This window comes from Lissotriton vulgaris, chromosome 6, assembly GCF_964263255.1.
Source record: "Lissotriton vulgaris chromosome 6, aLisVul1.2, whole genome shotgun sequence".
NCBI lineage: Eukaryota > Metazoa > Chordata > Amphibia > Caudata > Salamandridae > Lissotriton > Lissotriton vulgaris.
Window position 1 is genome coordinate 650,667,412 of NC_141694.1, and position 16,164 is coordinate 650,683,575.

The window sequence follows — 16,164 nt, forward strand, 5'->3', positions numbered from 1 at the left end:
TGTCAGTTTTTTGGTCTCCAATGTGAAGACTGTCACCCTGACCCTTTTGGATTCTCCTGTGAGGAAGGAACAGATCCATTGGAGAGCGGATCCTTGCATGCCATTCTCCTGGAGTCTTCTTTGTGGGAGCACAATAACAATCCGGAGAGGTATTTTCCTTTTTCTGTATGTGCTGCAGAACGCTTAGCATTACTGGATTTATCAGGCAGGGCCAATCAAGGTGGTCTTGCTTGGCTTGATAAAGCCAACTTAGGTATTGTGTCACCATTACACCCCCGTGTGTGGTGCAAGGCAACACAAAACCTACATATAGATTGCCCTAAATGTTTTACATTTGACCTTTAAGTGGTAAACGCATTATTGCATTTTATAATGAAACACTGAGTAAATAATAATCGATGGCAAAGGAATCACTGTTTTCTGTCAAAGTTTATTTGAATGCATTGGCTCTTTCGGAGGGTTTGTGGAGTGCCACGCTGAAGTAAGTAAGGAGGCATAGTTACTATCTGACATGTTAACAAAAAAAACCTGAGGCTGTGAGTTTACCAGTGGTCGACTAACTCATGGTTAACGCAACACTTTTTCTGACTGTACAGCACTATAAATATGAGCTATTATATTTACATTAATGGACACAGCTAGGAGGCTGGAACTCTTTAAAACATTTCTATATATGCAGAGACCCAAACGAACATTACTGCACATAGACAGAGAAATCATAGTGTTCTGCTATGGAAGGAAGAACATTCGTACAGCACCACTCCATGTCCCGTCATATTCCAGTGGCACAACAAAGTTCTGTATTTTCCGAAAACAATTAGGGCCACAAAATTGTTTGACCATCAAACAATTTTTTTTTAATCTGCTTCAGTAGGCACGATTATTCAAGAATTGGTCACTTTATGGGTGTACATGTCATTGTTTCATACTGTTTACTATTTCTAGATGAGATTCGTTGGCATTTTTTGAACATGAAAAAGCAATCCCTTGATCAGATCCGTTTAGTGTGCAAAACTGCACAAAGGCGGCTCATGGCAACCTCCTTCATTGCCAAAATGGCAGTCTGATTTCTGAGTTAGGTTACCAAGTTCATGCTGCTAGCTTTCCTTCTGTGTCCTTAATTTATTTAGTTCCTCTTCTAAGCTCCTGATACACTCTTTGAGGGCCGCCTGATCTTGCTGTGCCCTCCGATTTGCTTGGCAATAAGCTTCCTCAATTTTCCTCTCGTACCATTTTTCCATCTGAGTTGAGACGGCCTCAAAAAAGTACTGAGTGATCTCCATGGCTTGAGATGTGTCCTTGACCTGAGACACAGGATGGGTGCCTGCAGCAGAATGGCCGTGCCTGTGTCGCAAAATCCCAGCCTTAGTAGATCTCTTGGTCTGAGTCCCTCGTTCGACAATCTGCCCCTCAGAATGCCCAGGAACAGGCTCCCTGGTGGTTAGCACTTTTGCATGTTTTAATTTGGAAGAGTCTGAGGAGAGCAGTTCCTGCACCCTGCTCGCTTTCTCCTTTGGCCTGACAGCCTGCAGAGGGGCAGCCTGGCCGGGCGCTGGATCTGGAGCTGTCGGCTGGGGCTCAGCACCTAAACAAATTCAAACCAGAGTAATGTTATTTAAGGTATATTTCAAGTACCTAAATCCTGAGTGTACTCGACATTCAAGAAGTTAGCTGAAAACTTGACAACACTGTGATAATGCATTTGGAAGTTGTTGGGAAATTTAAATATCATCAATGTTTTGCACATAACCAGCTTAACAATTTTCATGCGGCATCCATGTTGGTGTCTGAAATCTTAGGGGCAGATTTACTAGGATTTTGCATTGGAGTTGCGTTTCTTTTGTGGCGCAGCCCCAGCGCAAAATCAGTTTGGACATTTACTAAGCCACTTTGCATGGTTTAGTAAATATAAAGTAATGCAGCGCATTGCACAGTCTTGCATTACTTTCTGTAATTTAGGCGTTAATGTGGACATTCCCATGTATCCACCATTGTATTGTGGTGCAAACTCCGATATACATAGACTTGTAGACCTGGATTTGCACCAAAATGGGTCACCTACTTGACAGCGGCATAATGAGGAGAAATAGCTTTATTTCTATTTGTTTCTTAAGAGTTTCTATGTGTGCTGTATTCTACAGCACATGTAGAAAGAGGAATATGCCTTTAAGTATTGTTTTTGTGCAGGGAGGTATCCCTGCACAAAAAGATCCTACCTACGTTGGCACTAGGCAGCCAAATGGGCGCCAGGAAGAGAGCTGAAGAGTTATATCTTAACAGATATGGCTTTTCAGCGCTCTCCCACTCCCGCAACACAACAAACTAACTTGTGTTCCGTGAATGCGAAGTAAATCTGCCCTTTAGTCCTGTGGTTGTGATACTTACCGAAATTATACAGAGGTAAGACGGTTCACTTGCTTTTGAAATCACTTCAATATGTTCAGAACTGACAATTAGAATCCAGCATACAAGAACAAGCTGAAGGAAGAGAAAATAATCCTAGGACAGATGGTGCTGTGGTGGGCACAGAACAAGCTGCATTGTAAAGGCAAGCAATTGGTATGGGACCCACTCTTATTTAGTTTTGGTCCAGGTGGTTGTGTTGGTCAGTATTTGGAAGGACTGCATACAATGACAGCAGATATTTAGGCATTTCAGTAAATGTCTGCCAATATCACAAGTATTCCACCCTCCCAAGCAGACGGTTCACAACTAGTTCCGATTCCTAAACAGAAAAAGGTTCAATTTTTTTAGCTATGCACAAAAAGATGTTTTCATGAAAAAGACCTAAGAACTGAATTTACCTTTTATGGGTAAAACATAACAGAAGATGCATTGGATTATAATATCTGAAAGAAACACGTAGTGATAGATTCCTTACCTTAGAATTACCCCCAGGCGTCAGACTGCATCCTGAAATTTTTTGTCAGCAGAACCCCTGCGCGTCAGAAGGTGGCATCCTGCGGCTTTGAGTCCGTCGTTGGCGTTGTTGCCGCCGAGATGATGTCGCGGCAGCTACTTAGACGCCGCCTCCGCGCACTGACATAAGTTCTTTCTTATTCCGCCCGAGCAAGCGCAGATCCGGAGAGAGCGATACCCCCAGTCACTTTTTGACTGAGTTTTTTTCAAGGCTTTTTGTCTTTTTTTCGAGCCGATCGACTCTTGGTGCAGTCGGGATTCCCGTCTTCAAGTCCTGCGGGGACTGTCATCGCATGATGTCGGTGACGGACCCGCATTGCGTGTGTATTTACTGCCTGGATGGGGACCACGACCCCAAGTCGTGCTCCGACTGCCGGGCCATGGCGCAGAAGACTTTGTGGGAGCGGTCCCGAAAGTTCCTAGAAGTCCGGCAGTCGGCTCTGCGCCGCTCAAGGTCCCGGTCCTGTGGGAGGTTGGGGGACCGGTCGCGGAGCCGCCACCACTGTTCATCGGGATCAAAGTCTTCGCAATCTGGGTCAGGTAAGACTAAGCATTCCAAGAAGTCGAAGAAGCGCCTTCGCTCTCTGACTTCCCCTCGCCGGTCTCGCGGCTGAGGGTGCGTGTGGTGCATCCCCGCGGAGCATAAGTTGTCGCCACTGGCCACCCGCCCTTCCCGGATCGTTGGCGACTCTGGTCCAGCTGCAGGAATTTCTATCAGCCATGGCCCGCCTCTTTGGGCCATCGGGCCCTGCCGGTGCATCTTCAGGACCTGTGGGCCCGATGGTGGTCCTAGCTCTTTAATGCAGACGGCTCCGGAATCGCTGTCGGCTCCGGCCTCAGCGCTGCTGGACCCCTATAGTTCCGGGCTTGGATCCCGGTCGACCTTATGACACCTCCTCCGATGTCGACCCCACCTCCGACGTCGCCCAGCCCACTTGATGACGTCGCCCCCGGTTTCAGCCCCGATGTGGACACAGCGCTCGATGCCGATTCAAACGCCCATGGGGGATTTCTATCCCCATGTCCCTCCTCATTATTTTGGCCTGTTTGTCAGCCTTCGGAGGAAGGGGAGAACTGGAAGGGGTCTGAGGACCCCTCTCACAGCACATGGTGAGTTTGTCCCAGACTGGGCAGAGGAGTTGGGGGATGCCAGTGGTCTTGATAACTCCTGACCTTGGAATGCTGTCTCCTCCTACCGTGGGTACGGAGGAGGGTCCAAGTTATGCAGTGGCGTTGCGTAGGACGGCTGAGTCCCTCCACCTTGAGCTCTCTACAGTGGCCGTCAGGACTAACCTCCTGACAGAAGTGCTTCAGACGGAAGCTACCTCTGCAGAGCCACTGCTGCCTTTTAACGATGCACTTTCAGATGTTATTTTGGCCACCTGGTCCAGGCCCAACACAGGGGCTCCTGTGGATAGGAACGTGGCCCGATGCCATCGCCTGGCCTGGCTGAGGACAACTGTTTTTTCTGGGGATGTCCAGAACACAATGATGGACATGCCCTTTGATGGCATGTGCCTGTTCGGCAACAAAGTAGATCGTGCGTTGGAGCGCTTTAAGGACTCGCGGGCTACGGCCAAGTCCTTGTGCCTTTCCGCCTCGCACCCTCCTCCGCCTTCTGCTTTTCGCTCCTTTTGTGGACACGGAAGGGGCGCCCGACACATTCACTTCAGAGCCACAGGACTGCGCAGTAACAGTCTCAGCACGGCCGTGGACATGGAACCCGCCGACCTGGGTCAGGAGGCCAGCGCGCTGGTCAGTCCACCACTGCCTCCGAACCTTCCTAGTCTGTTTTTTCATGCCCATCAAACGCCAGTGGGTGGCAGGATTCGCCATCACCTCCCCCACTGGCGCGCCATCACTTCGGACAGGTGGGTTTTACAAATAGTCAGAAGGGACTACTCTACATCTCCAGCCATTCCACCCCAGTACCACCGCATGTTAGGGGATCACTTGGCACTTCTTCGACAGGAAGTGCGGCCCTCTTGGCCAAGGGGGCCATCGAGCGCGTTCCTCCCCCAGAAGTAGGACGTGGTTGTTACTCCCACTACTTTCTGGTGCCAAAGAAGGACAATGGCCTGTGTCCAACTTGGACCTCAATTATGTCAATCGCTTCCTCCAGAAGGAGAAGTTCAAGATGTTAACTCTGGCTCAGGTCTTAAGTGCCCTGGAGACCGGATGGTAGAGTGGGACCTGCAGGGCGCATATTTCCACATTCCCATCCTGCCAGCCCACCAGCTTTAACTGCGGTTAAATGTGCCTGAAAGCTCTTGTTTGAAGGGCAAAACAGGCGGTGCAGATGAAAGGTGTTAAGCTGGAGACAAATTAATGTAAGATGATCTTCTTAGAAGACTATATAGTGGTCTCCCTGACTAAAATATTGCCCGGATGAGTTGACTTGGTCCAGAGTCAAATCCCCTTTCAATGGTGAGCATCGTCCATCAAATATCTAGATTAGTTATGTTACAGCCTAAGTTTCTAATGTTTATAAAGCAGACTTGGTGACTGTTGAAGCAATTTCAGAGGGACGTGCAAGGGGCAGAACCAGTAGCTGTTCTGGGTTGGCTGTATAGCAACCGTCAGAATGATGGGGTTGCCAACAATGTCATGGACCTCAATAGCGTACAGAAATGCCTCTGTTTTTCATAAGGAAATGCCTTCTCTGGGGGTCTGTAGAGACAGATAAATATAGGCATTAGAGGGGGGACGTTCTCCGCACTCGTCTGACTACCTTGAACTCAACTGCTGGCCATGTAAGCCATATGTTTTTCCTGTCCTTTTAGAGATCTTCCTGCAGTGAAGAAAATGTTCAGGGAGATTAGATGCTGCCAAACAAACAATACGGGCCTCATGAACATAGGTTACTGCCTTCTTCATGCCACACACCTTTCAGTCAGAAAAGTGTAAACAACTCCTAGACTTAAGACGTTGAGTGACAGTTGAACAATCAAGGTTTGAAAAGATTTTTCCAATGAAAAGCCAAAAAACACCAACTAGCAATAACTGCTGTTGTCTGGCTGCGTTCATATGTAAGTGAGAGTGTGAAGCAGGGAAAGGAAGCAAGTAGGTATTTTAATGTCATCTTCCTGTTTTGGGATAGTTTATTGGGAGATGGGTTCAAACAAGCTTAATGCTCATGTGCAACTAGGGCAGTTTACAGTGGTTAAAGCCTATTGGTCATTACCTGTACCATCTGAGAGACTATTAGTTATAGATTCCTTACCTTACAACTACCCCCAAGCATCAGACTGGACCCGAGAATTTTTATCTTAGCAGTACTCCTGCGCGTTGGTAGGTGCTGTCGGTTGACTCCACCTCCGACGGTGGCGTCCTGGTCGCCGGTATGACGTTGAGATGCCTACTTGGAAGCCGCCCCAGCTTCTGCCAGTTCTTTCTTTTTCTATGCCTGCCTAGCGAAGATCTGGGAGAGCTACCCCTTAGCCACTTTTTGAGTAACTTTTTTCTCTACTTTTGTCGACTTCTTTTTGAGTCTGTTGACTCCTGGTGTATGAGGGATATACCATTGTCGGACCGGCTTTAAACCGTGCGAGGCCTGTAACCACCTGATGTCACTTACGGACCCCCAACTCTTGTGCCTTTGGTGCCTGGAGCGCGACCACGACCCGAAGTCATGCTCAGACAGCCAGGCCATGAATCCAAAGTCTTTGAGGGACCGGTCCTGAAAGCTCTTGGAGGCCCGAAAGTCAGCTCCGCGTCGCTCGAGGTTCCAGTCGATAGGAAGGTCTTGGGACCGGTCACGGAGCCACCATCACCATTCATCATCTAAGTCTTCGAGATCCTTGGGTAAGTCGAAGCACAAGAAGGCGAAGAAGCAGTGCCGCTCTTCGCCTTCTCCCTGTTGGTCAGGTGACATAACACGGGACCCGGAGTGTCGTGGCTCTCCAGCTCCATCTCCGGAGCATGCTCCAGGGACGGGATCCGAGTTTCCTTCCCTTTCCCAGTGCCGGAGAGTCCTCTGCCAAGCTTCGAACTTTCTACGAAGCGTTTCACAGCATCTTTGGGCAGCCTGACTCTGCCTGCATGCCTTCGGGCCCCACAGACTCGGCTGGGGGCCCTTGGCATTCGATGTCTACAGCTCTGACACGAAAGGGCCCCCAAGGATCAAGTCCTGTATCCGGATCGATGCTGGTCGACCTCATTGTACCTTCCTCTGCGCCGATCCCGGTGGCGATGCCCCCGGCGCAGGTCGTGCCCCCGACCCCAGCCTCACCACAGACTGGGACACAGTGCCGGAAGGTACGTTTGTGACTGTTCATTCCTGGTGTTCCCTTCAGGCCTGAGTGACAACCACAGGATGGTGAGGAGGATTGGGAGGGGTCTTTGGACCCTTTGGCTGATCAACTTGAAGAGCCAGACTGGGGAGAGGACCTGGATGACCTTGGCATGCTTTCCCCCCTACCGTGGATACGGAGGAGGGAGCCTAATATGCAGTGGTTTTGCGTAGGGCGCTGAGGCCTTGGACCTGGAACTTCCCTAAGGTGGCACTCACGACTAACCTCCTGACAGAGATGCTTCAACCCGCAGCAGCCTCTTCATAGCCCCTTCTGACTTTCAATTAAGCCTTCACCAACGTCCTGGGCACTTGGTCTAAGCCCAGCACAGGGGCTCCTATGGACCGGATGATTGCCCAAGGCCATCGCCCGGGCGACCCTCTTTTCCTTTCCCAACACCCGACCCCCGAGAGCTTGGTGGTCCAAACCTCATCCTTTAATGGCGCATTCCCTACTGCTCCCCCAGATAGGGAATCCAAGAAGCTGGACCACCTTGGGAAGATGATGTTTTCTTCCGCCAGCTTAGCATTGTGGTCAATGAATACCGCATGCCTCATGGGCCGCTATACACATACAGTGTGGGATACGGTAGCGCAAGTGCTACCACAATGCCTGGAGGAGGCCGGGACGTTCTGACCCACGCAGTGGGTCGATACGCAGCTAAATTCGCAATCAGATGTGGCTGGGTACCGCCGACTCACTGGGCAGAACGGTTTCAACGTCAGTAGTGCTAAGGCGCTACGTCTGGTTGAGGGCGTCTGGTTTTTCTTGGGATGTCCACTCCACCTTACTGGACATTACCTTTGATGACTGTCGCCTTTTTGGTGGCAAGGCAGACTCAGCACTCAAGATCTTCAAGGATTCTAGGGCTACATCCAGATCTTTGGGCCTCCCAGCAACCTCTCGCCCCATGCAGTCTGCCTTTCGCCCCACCACGTTCGACCCAGTCTAGCCACCGGTGCACGCAAGTTGCACAGCCTGTGTGTGGCGGGCGACGTTGGATCCAGCGACGCAGGTCTAGGGCTAGCGGGCAGGCCAGTCCACCCATAACCCCCCTGCAGCAGCCTCCAAACTCTCCTAGTCTGACATTTCAGGGCAGGATTCGCCATCACCTGCACCACTGGCAAAACATCATGTCGGACAGGTGGGTTTTGCAGATAGTCCGAAGGGGCTACTCCCTCCCCTTCGATTCTACCACTCCCTCCATGCCACCATTGTGAGAAGGTGGCCTGATATGCAGTGCTCACTATTCTAGTGATCACTATGTATCAGTCCAACAACCCTTATTGATGATTGGTTGTAAGTCAACCTTATAGACCAGCTATCCTAGTAGCGTGGATACGAGCAGTCTAAGGCTAAAGACTCGAGAGGGCGTGTTAAGCCAGCTGTTATACCATCACATATACCCCTTGAACACCAAGTGAAAGGACACCACACAATTGTTATGAAAATAAACAGTGTATTTATTAAAATCACAACAGCCCTGTACTCTTTATGAGGACAGGGTACTAAGCACAAAACAAAACTCTTACGAAAATACTTAAGTTAGCACAGTATATACAAATGCCCGAGGGGCACGGAAAACCATATACTCTGAAAGTGGAATGCGAAATTACTAGCAGGTAAGTACAGTACTAATAGGCTTTGGAATCGCTAGGACTTGACTATAGAATCGTTAGATTACTTCTAGGAGACCCAGGGGACTCGGGTGCAGAGTGTGCACTCTCACGCGTGATGCGGGACAAAGTCTATGGTAGCTAGTAAAGACAAAGTTAGTGTTCTCGGGCGAACCCGACCTGGTAGGAGGAAATCGAAAGTGGATTCTGACCCTTGGATAGTGAGGCTATGCTGGGGCACCGAAATGCCGAAGTTACCTAGCCCAGGGGCTGCAGCTGCATAGGTCTCAAAAGACGTCGGGAATCCTCGTAGACGGACCAGGAGCCTGGAAGAAAGATACTGGCAGGCGACCAGTGAAGAGAGTTCGAAGTGATCCAAGCCTGGATCTTGAAGATAGATGACACCTGAAAGCAGAGGGGACCAAGTTCGTGACTACTAGCCAGTAGTCAGGTGGCACCAGGAGGGCACCGGATGGTAGTCACCTCGACTAGGTGGGTGGGCGACGCTGGGCTCTGCAGATCTCACGGACCAGGAGGCGTTGTCGGCGACCAGGATGGAGGAGCGAGCTGTCCCACGATGGATGAAGCTGTCGGCGTCGCGGGACCCAGGATTGGGCAACAAAGCCTTGGCTAATTCAAGCCCACGCGGTGGACCTAAAATGGCGTCTGGAGTGGACCAGGAGGGTCCGGGGTGCTCCTCTCTTGGAAGGGAGCAAGGGCCAGTCTGGAGCAACCAGACCAGCAGCAGTGATGTCTTCGGGCGTCGTTAAGAAGGCCACAAGCCAGCGGGCTAGTAGCCAAACAACGCGGTGAGCAGCAAAAAGCAGAAGGGCCCCACGCAGATCGTGGAGATGCTGGGAGGCTGTACTTCGGTGCTGGAGCTGCTCAGGGTCGGGGCTTCTCGGACCCCAAAGCACTCACCAGAGGGTCACTCGGCGGGCGTGCTGTAAAGAAGTCGTGCAGTCTTGGCGATAGTCGGTCCCTCGAGGTCTCGTCGCACTCACGGTTCTCAGCTTGGCTGTAGAGGTCAGAGGTGCCAGGGAAGCCGGGTCTCGTCGAGCTGTGTCGTCGGATTCCCTGAGGAAGGACTTGCAGCAGACCGCAGTGTTCTTTAGATGGTGCCTGCGGATGCAGGGTGACTACTCCTTAGTCACAAGGGAGAATCTTGAAAAAGAAATCTTGAAGTCCTTTCGCAGAAAGTCGTGTCTTGATTCCAAAGATTATCTAATTTGAACAGGGGGCCCGCTCCTATCTTTATACTAAGAAAAGGGGCTGACCCGGTGACTAGGTCCTGCCTATGGGTGGGACTAGGAGGGGGGTGGTTACACCCCTCTCCCATGCCGGACTTTCCCCAGGCCAGGGGCTGGTGTGCCCCTGGTACTGGTTCTGACTGGCCTATGCGTAGTGAGCACCGGGGTGCCACTCAGCAGTCACCTTCCTGTAAAGCCCTGCCTACCCAGGATACACAAAACCCTGTCTGGGATGGTGCTAGCACCGCCCCGGACAGGAAACCCTTTGTCCAAGCTCTCCTCGCTGGAAGGACTCCCAGCAGCAGGAGGTCAGACTCGTGTCTGTGGTGGCAGCATCCATTTTGTGGAGCTGAGGCTTCGTTTAACTTTAACCGGGGTTCACAGTTACATACATGTCGTGTCCCTCTAGAAGGGTGGAATGCTAACCCCGTCGCCAGAATTGGCGAGGGGTTAGTATTCCAATTCGTATGACACCTTACTCGACATGTTTTGATAAAGCAATACCAAAGATAGCATTTAACCGCGAGGATTATAATGCACTTAAGAGTATATGGTATGCGTTATCATGGAACAGCTATTAGGACTTGGTTCCGCAAGCTGCAAACGGGCTCAGCTCATGCCAGAGCACCATTTCACACGATTCCATGCACTCTGCCTTCAGGATTGTTAAGGCCTGCCATAGGAGTGACTGATAGGAATCTGTGTGTCCATTTTTAGGGTTAGATATAGGTATACTATATCTACAGCAAAGGGTGATTACACGACTTTGCCCCAGCTGTCATGCAGCCAGTTGTGTCAGATTTAGATGGCCATCCAGGGGTGGCATAATACCTGCTTCAGCCCCTGGTAGGCCCTGGGTACACCTATGCCCTGAGTTACAGGGTCTGATAAGGTGGCCCAGTACCAATTGGAAATGTACCTAAGGTACATGGAATCCATTTTAGAGAGAGAGCAGTAGGCCTGGGGTCCTGATTGGCAGGGTCCCAGGTCGACTATGTCAAAAACCAGCTAAAACACAGGGCAAAAAGTTGGGGGCAACCATAGTCAGGAGGTACCTTCCTACAACCATCCTTCCATCGCATGTCATAGGATCACTTGGCCCTTCTCCGCCAGGAAGTTGCAGCTCTCTTGGCCAAGGGAGCTATCGAAAGGGTCCCTGTGCCATGAGTAGGTCACGGTTGCTACTCCCACTACTTTCTGGTGCCCAGGAAGACAAAGGCTTGCGTTGTATCTAAGACCTCAGGGCCCTCAACCGCTTCCTCTGGAAGGAGAAGTTCAAGATGCTCACATTGGCTCCGGTCCTGTTTGGCCTCGACCCGGAGACTGGGTGGTAGTGTGGGACTTGCAGGATCCATATTTCCATATCCCCGTCCTGCCGGCTCACAGGCGTTACCTACGGGTCACGGTAGGCCAAGAGCACTTTCAGTTTACCATGCTCCCCTGTGGCCTTGCCACTGCCCCCTGGGTGTTTACGAAAGTGATGGCGGTGGTCGCAGCTTATCTGAGCGGATCAGGGGTTCCAGTCTTCCCTATCAAGACAACTGGCTATTGAAGGCAGGCTCGCCTCAGCCCTTCAATGATGCACTTTCGGACGTTCTTTTGGGCACCTGGTCCAGGTACCAACACAGAGGCTCCTGTGGATAGAAACGTGGCCCGACGCCATTGCCTGGCCCCGGGTGACCCCATTTTCCTCTCACAACACCCTACCCCTGTGAGCTTGGTTGGTCAAGCCACTGCATCCCGAGCGCATTCCTTTCCGCACCTCCGAATAGGGAATCCAAGAAACTGTTTGGGAAGAAGATTTTTTCTTCCGCCAGTTCAGGGTTGCGGTCTGTGACTACTGCATGCCTCTTGGGCCGTTATTTCCACAGTGTGGGATACCGTGGCGCAAGTGCTGCCTCAGTGTCCGGAGGAGGCCCGGACAGTGCTTTCCCTAGCTATTGCTGAGGGGAGAGACGCAGCCAAGTTCACGACTCGTTGTGGCCTTGACACCACCGACTCACCGGGCCTGTTACATTCTCTGGCTAAAAAGGAGCCTCCGGTGGGGTTGCACGCCAATTCTACCAGGGCGACGGCAGCTAGGACTGCATCAGAACGTGGGGTCCCCCTGCAAGACATTTGTCAGGCAGCCATGTGGGCCTCGCTGTACACTTTTACTAAGCATTATTGCTTTGACAGTCAAGTTCGGAGGAATGGCTTCTTTGGCCGCTCTCTTCTCCGTAACTGACTGGTGTGAACTTGGTTCTCAGACCCACCACCGGGGTTGGTATTGCTGGGGTATCCATTCTAAGGTAAGGAATCTATCACTAACGTGTCTCTTTCAGATGCACAAGTTACTTACCTTCGGTACCGATATATCTGCAAGAGACATTAGTGATAGATTCCTTACCGCCCGCCCATCCTTCCCATTCTGCGAACTGATTTCTAGGGTTAAGGTCATCCCTTTCAGGGCCTTTGTTTCAATGCACCAGTGGTCAGTATCTTGCATGATTCTGCGTTCCTGGCGCGGATAGTCGTGTACAGAACTGACGTCCGCGCCTGAGGGCGGCATCTAAGTAGCTGCTCCGATGCCATCCCGGAGTACATGACGCCTACGACGGACGCGGAGCCACACAACGCCACCTTCCGACGCACAGGGGTACTGCTGATGAAGACTTTCCGGATCCAGTCTGACGTCAGGGGGTAATTCTAAGGTAAGGAATCTATAACTAACTAATGTCTCTTACAGATATATCGTTACCGACAGTAAGTAACTTGTGGTTCAGGTCCCCTATTGTAAATAGAATCCTGAAGGACATCTCTTTCCTCCTTCTCCTTTCATAATGTCCCAATGGGATTTGAATCTGGCCCTTACTTACCTTATGTGTGCTCCTATGGAGCCACAACATAACTATCCTTTTCAACTTCTCACTTTGAAAACTGCTTTCCTGCTCGCCATTACCTCTGCTCGCAGGGTAAGTGAGCTTCAGGCTCTATCCTGAAAGCCTCCTTTTATTGCAGTCAATCCGGACAAAGTGGACCTTTGCACTAGGTCCTCTTTTTTACCTAAAAAGGTTATTTCTTTCCACATATGTCCGACCATCCCTTTTCCCACCTTCTTCCCGCCTCCACACCCTTCTAAAGAGGTGGAAAGACTCCACCGTCTGGACCCTAAACATGCGCTGTCCTACCTTGACCGCACTAAAGATTTCCGGGTCGACTATCAACTCTTTGTTGGTTATGTGGGAGCCAAGAAAGGTCGGACCTTACAAAAACGCACCATCTCTTGATGGGTTGTCCTATGCATTAACATCTGCTATTCAGTGGTGAAAATGGAACCTCCAGTGGGACTGCGTGCCTACTCTACCAGGGGAACGACAGCCTCTACTGCAAGTTCGGAGAGACTGCTATCTGAAAGAGACGCGTTAGTGATTGATTTCTTACCTTAGAATATCCCCAGGCGTCAGACTGGATCCAGAAAGTTTTGCTTAGCAGTACCCCTGCACGTCAGTAGGTGGCGTCCTGCGGCTCCCCGTCCGTCACTGGCGTTGTAAGCGACGAGATGACGTCATGGAGAGTACTTAGGTGCCACCCATGCGCGCTGACGTCAGTTCTTTCTTTTTCCGCACCAGCAAGTGCAGATCCGGATTAAGCATGTACCTTAGTCACTTTTTGACTACTCTTTTGAGACTATTGTCTACCCCTTTTATCTCCCCGGCTTTAAGTATTGTAGGACATGTCGCCGTAATATGTCGGTGGCGGACCCCCACGATGTGCGCCTCTACTGCCTGGAGGCAGATCACGACTCCCGGGCCTGCCGATCCATGGCCCAAAAGCCTTGAGGGAGCGGCGTTGGAAATTGGTGAAAGTTCGGCATTCATCACACTGCCTCTCTGGGTCCAGGGGCCATTCCCGCGACCTTTGGTAGGACCGAAGCCATCGCTCCTCGGGCTCCGTCTTCGCCTTCGGATTCTGGTAAGCAACACCATAAAAAGAAGTCGAAGAAGCGTGTTCGCTCTCCGACATCCCCCCGTAGCACCTCGGAGGCGGACGAGGGGGACAGGGGTTCTGCCCCTGTGGCTTCTCTGGAGCCTGGGAGTCCCACTGTCCACCCGCCATACCCGGGTCCGTCGGCGACTCCCGAACAGGTGCAAGAGTTTCTTGCTACTATAGACTGCCTTTTTAGGCCGCGGCGTTCCTTCGGGCCCCGCGGTCCGTGTCCAGATCCTGATGGCCCGGTGGCTCCGCCACCGGCTCTGGCCCCATGCCACAGGATTCTGCGCTGCTTGCTCCTGCCCCGGTGCCACGAGGTGCAGCGCTGCTGGCTCCTGCCCCGGCGCTGCCCTCGGCTCCACCCCCGTCGCCGAACTGGGTGCTGTTTATCCTGCCCCGGTTCCAGGACCATTTTGTTCCGGCCTGGGATCCGCATTGGGAAGCAGCTCCAGCCCGGACGGCGCCGTTGCTGGCGGCATACGTCCCTTCTCCGGCTCCGGTTCCGGCTCTGCTGCCACGACCGGCTCCCTCTACACCAGAGGAAGACGACGACTGGGATGGGTCCGAGGACCCCCTTGCCCAGCAATGTGATTCTGAGCAAAATTGGGTGGACGACCTGGAAGACGCAGGTGAACTCGATGTCTCTTGTGACCCAGGGTTTGCCTCTCCTCCACCTACTATGGAGGAGGGTGCTTCCTACACCATGATGCTACGTTGGTCTGCGGAGTCTTTCAATCTCGACCTCCCTACAGTGGCCCTCAAAACCAACCTCCTTACGGAGGTGCTCCAGATGGCGTCTACATAGTCGGAGCCGCTGCTTCCTTTCAATGAGGCCCTCACTGAAGTCCTCTTGGACACTTGGTTGCGTCCGGCCACAGGGGCGCCGGTGGATAAAAACGTCGCCAGGCGTCTCCGCCCGGCGCCTGGTGATCCTGCCTTCCTGACCACTCACCCTACGCCTGAGAGCCTGTCATTCAGGCCTCGACGTTGCAGAGTGCCTTTCCCACGGCTCCGCCGAATAAGGACTCTAAAAGGCTTGAAAAATTTGGTAAAAGGTTGTTCTCCTCGGTCAGCTTAGGGCTGCGGTCGGTTAACACCACCTGCTTGTTGGGCCATTACTCCCACGCAGTGTGGGATTCCGTTGCTCAGGTCTTGCCTCCTTGTTGTGAGGAGGTCCAAGCTATCCTTTCCCAAGAGATTGCTGAAGGTAAGGATGCGGCTAGGTTTGCCATCAGGTGTGGTTTGGACACCGCTAATTCGTTGGGCAGGGCAATTTCCACAACTGTGGCAATGCAGCACCATGCCTGGTTGCATTAGACTGGGTTCTCGCCCGATGTCCAGGGCTCGCTCATGGACATGCCCTTTGATGGCTCTTGCCTCTTTGGCGATAAGGCCAACAGTGCACTGGAGCGATTTAAGGATTCACGGGCCACGGCCAAGTCCTTGGGTCTTTCTAAGAAGAACCCTGCCACTCCTGGGTTTTGTTCCTTTGGTGGCCAGGGCAGAGGCACCCAGGCACGCTCCTCCAACAAGCCTGTGCAGAATCAGCCTCCGCGCGGCCCTGGCTTCCGTATGGGCGGTTCTGGGAACCAGCGTGCGGGTCAGTCCACCTCTACCCCCGCTGTTTCCACCTCCAAGCCTTACTAATCCGAAGTTCAGGGAGCACCCCATGCTGGTGGGTGGCAGGGTCCGTCACCACCTCCACCACTGGCGCGGAATTACATCAGACAAGTGGGTGCTGCAGACAATATGCAAGGGTTATTCCCTTCCCTTTCAGTCCTCCCCTCCAGCCATGCTGCCTCAGTGCTACCGCATGTCGGGGGATCACTTGGTTCTTCTCCAACAGGAAGTCCATTGAGTGTGTTCCTGGGCAGGAAGTAGGGAGTGGTTGTTATTCCCACTACTTTCTGGTCCCCAAGAAGGACAAGGGGGCCCGCACCCTATCTTGGACCTCCGGGACATCAATTGCTTCCTCCGAAAGTAGAAATTCAAAATGCTGACTCTGGCTCAGGTCCTGGCTGCCCTCGACCCCGGAGACTGGATGGTAGTGTTAGACTTGCAGGACGCCCTTTTTCACATCCCCATCCTGCTGGCCCACCGGTGTTACCTGTGGTT

The 16,164-nt window shown here is 52.0% G+C and overlaps 1 protein-coding gene across 5 annotated transcripts in view; it reads right to left on the reverse strand.

Annotated features, from left to right (window-relative positions):
• Positions 1-410: 410 nt before the first annotated feature.
• ANKRD6 (ankyrin repeat domain 6) overlaps positions 411-16,164 on the reverse strand; it is an 857,509-nt gene continuing 841,755 nt past the window's right edge. For all 5 annotated transcript variants that reach the window (XM_086926652.1, XM_086926650.1, XM_086926653.1 and 2 more), the window contains one exon: positions 411-1,585. In XM_086926652.1, the coding sequence (XP_086782778.1) occupies positions 1,098-1,585 (488 nt within the window). In that variant the 3' untranslated portion in view covers positions 411-1,097. The remainder of the gene's footprint in view (positions 1,586-16,164) is intronic.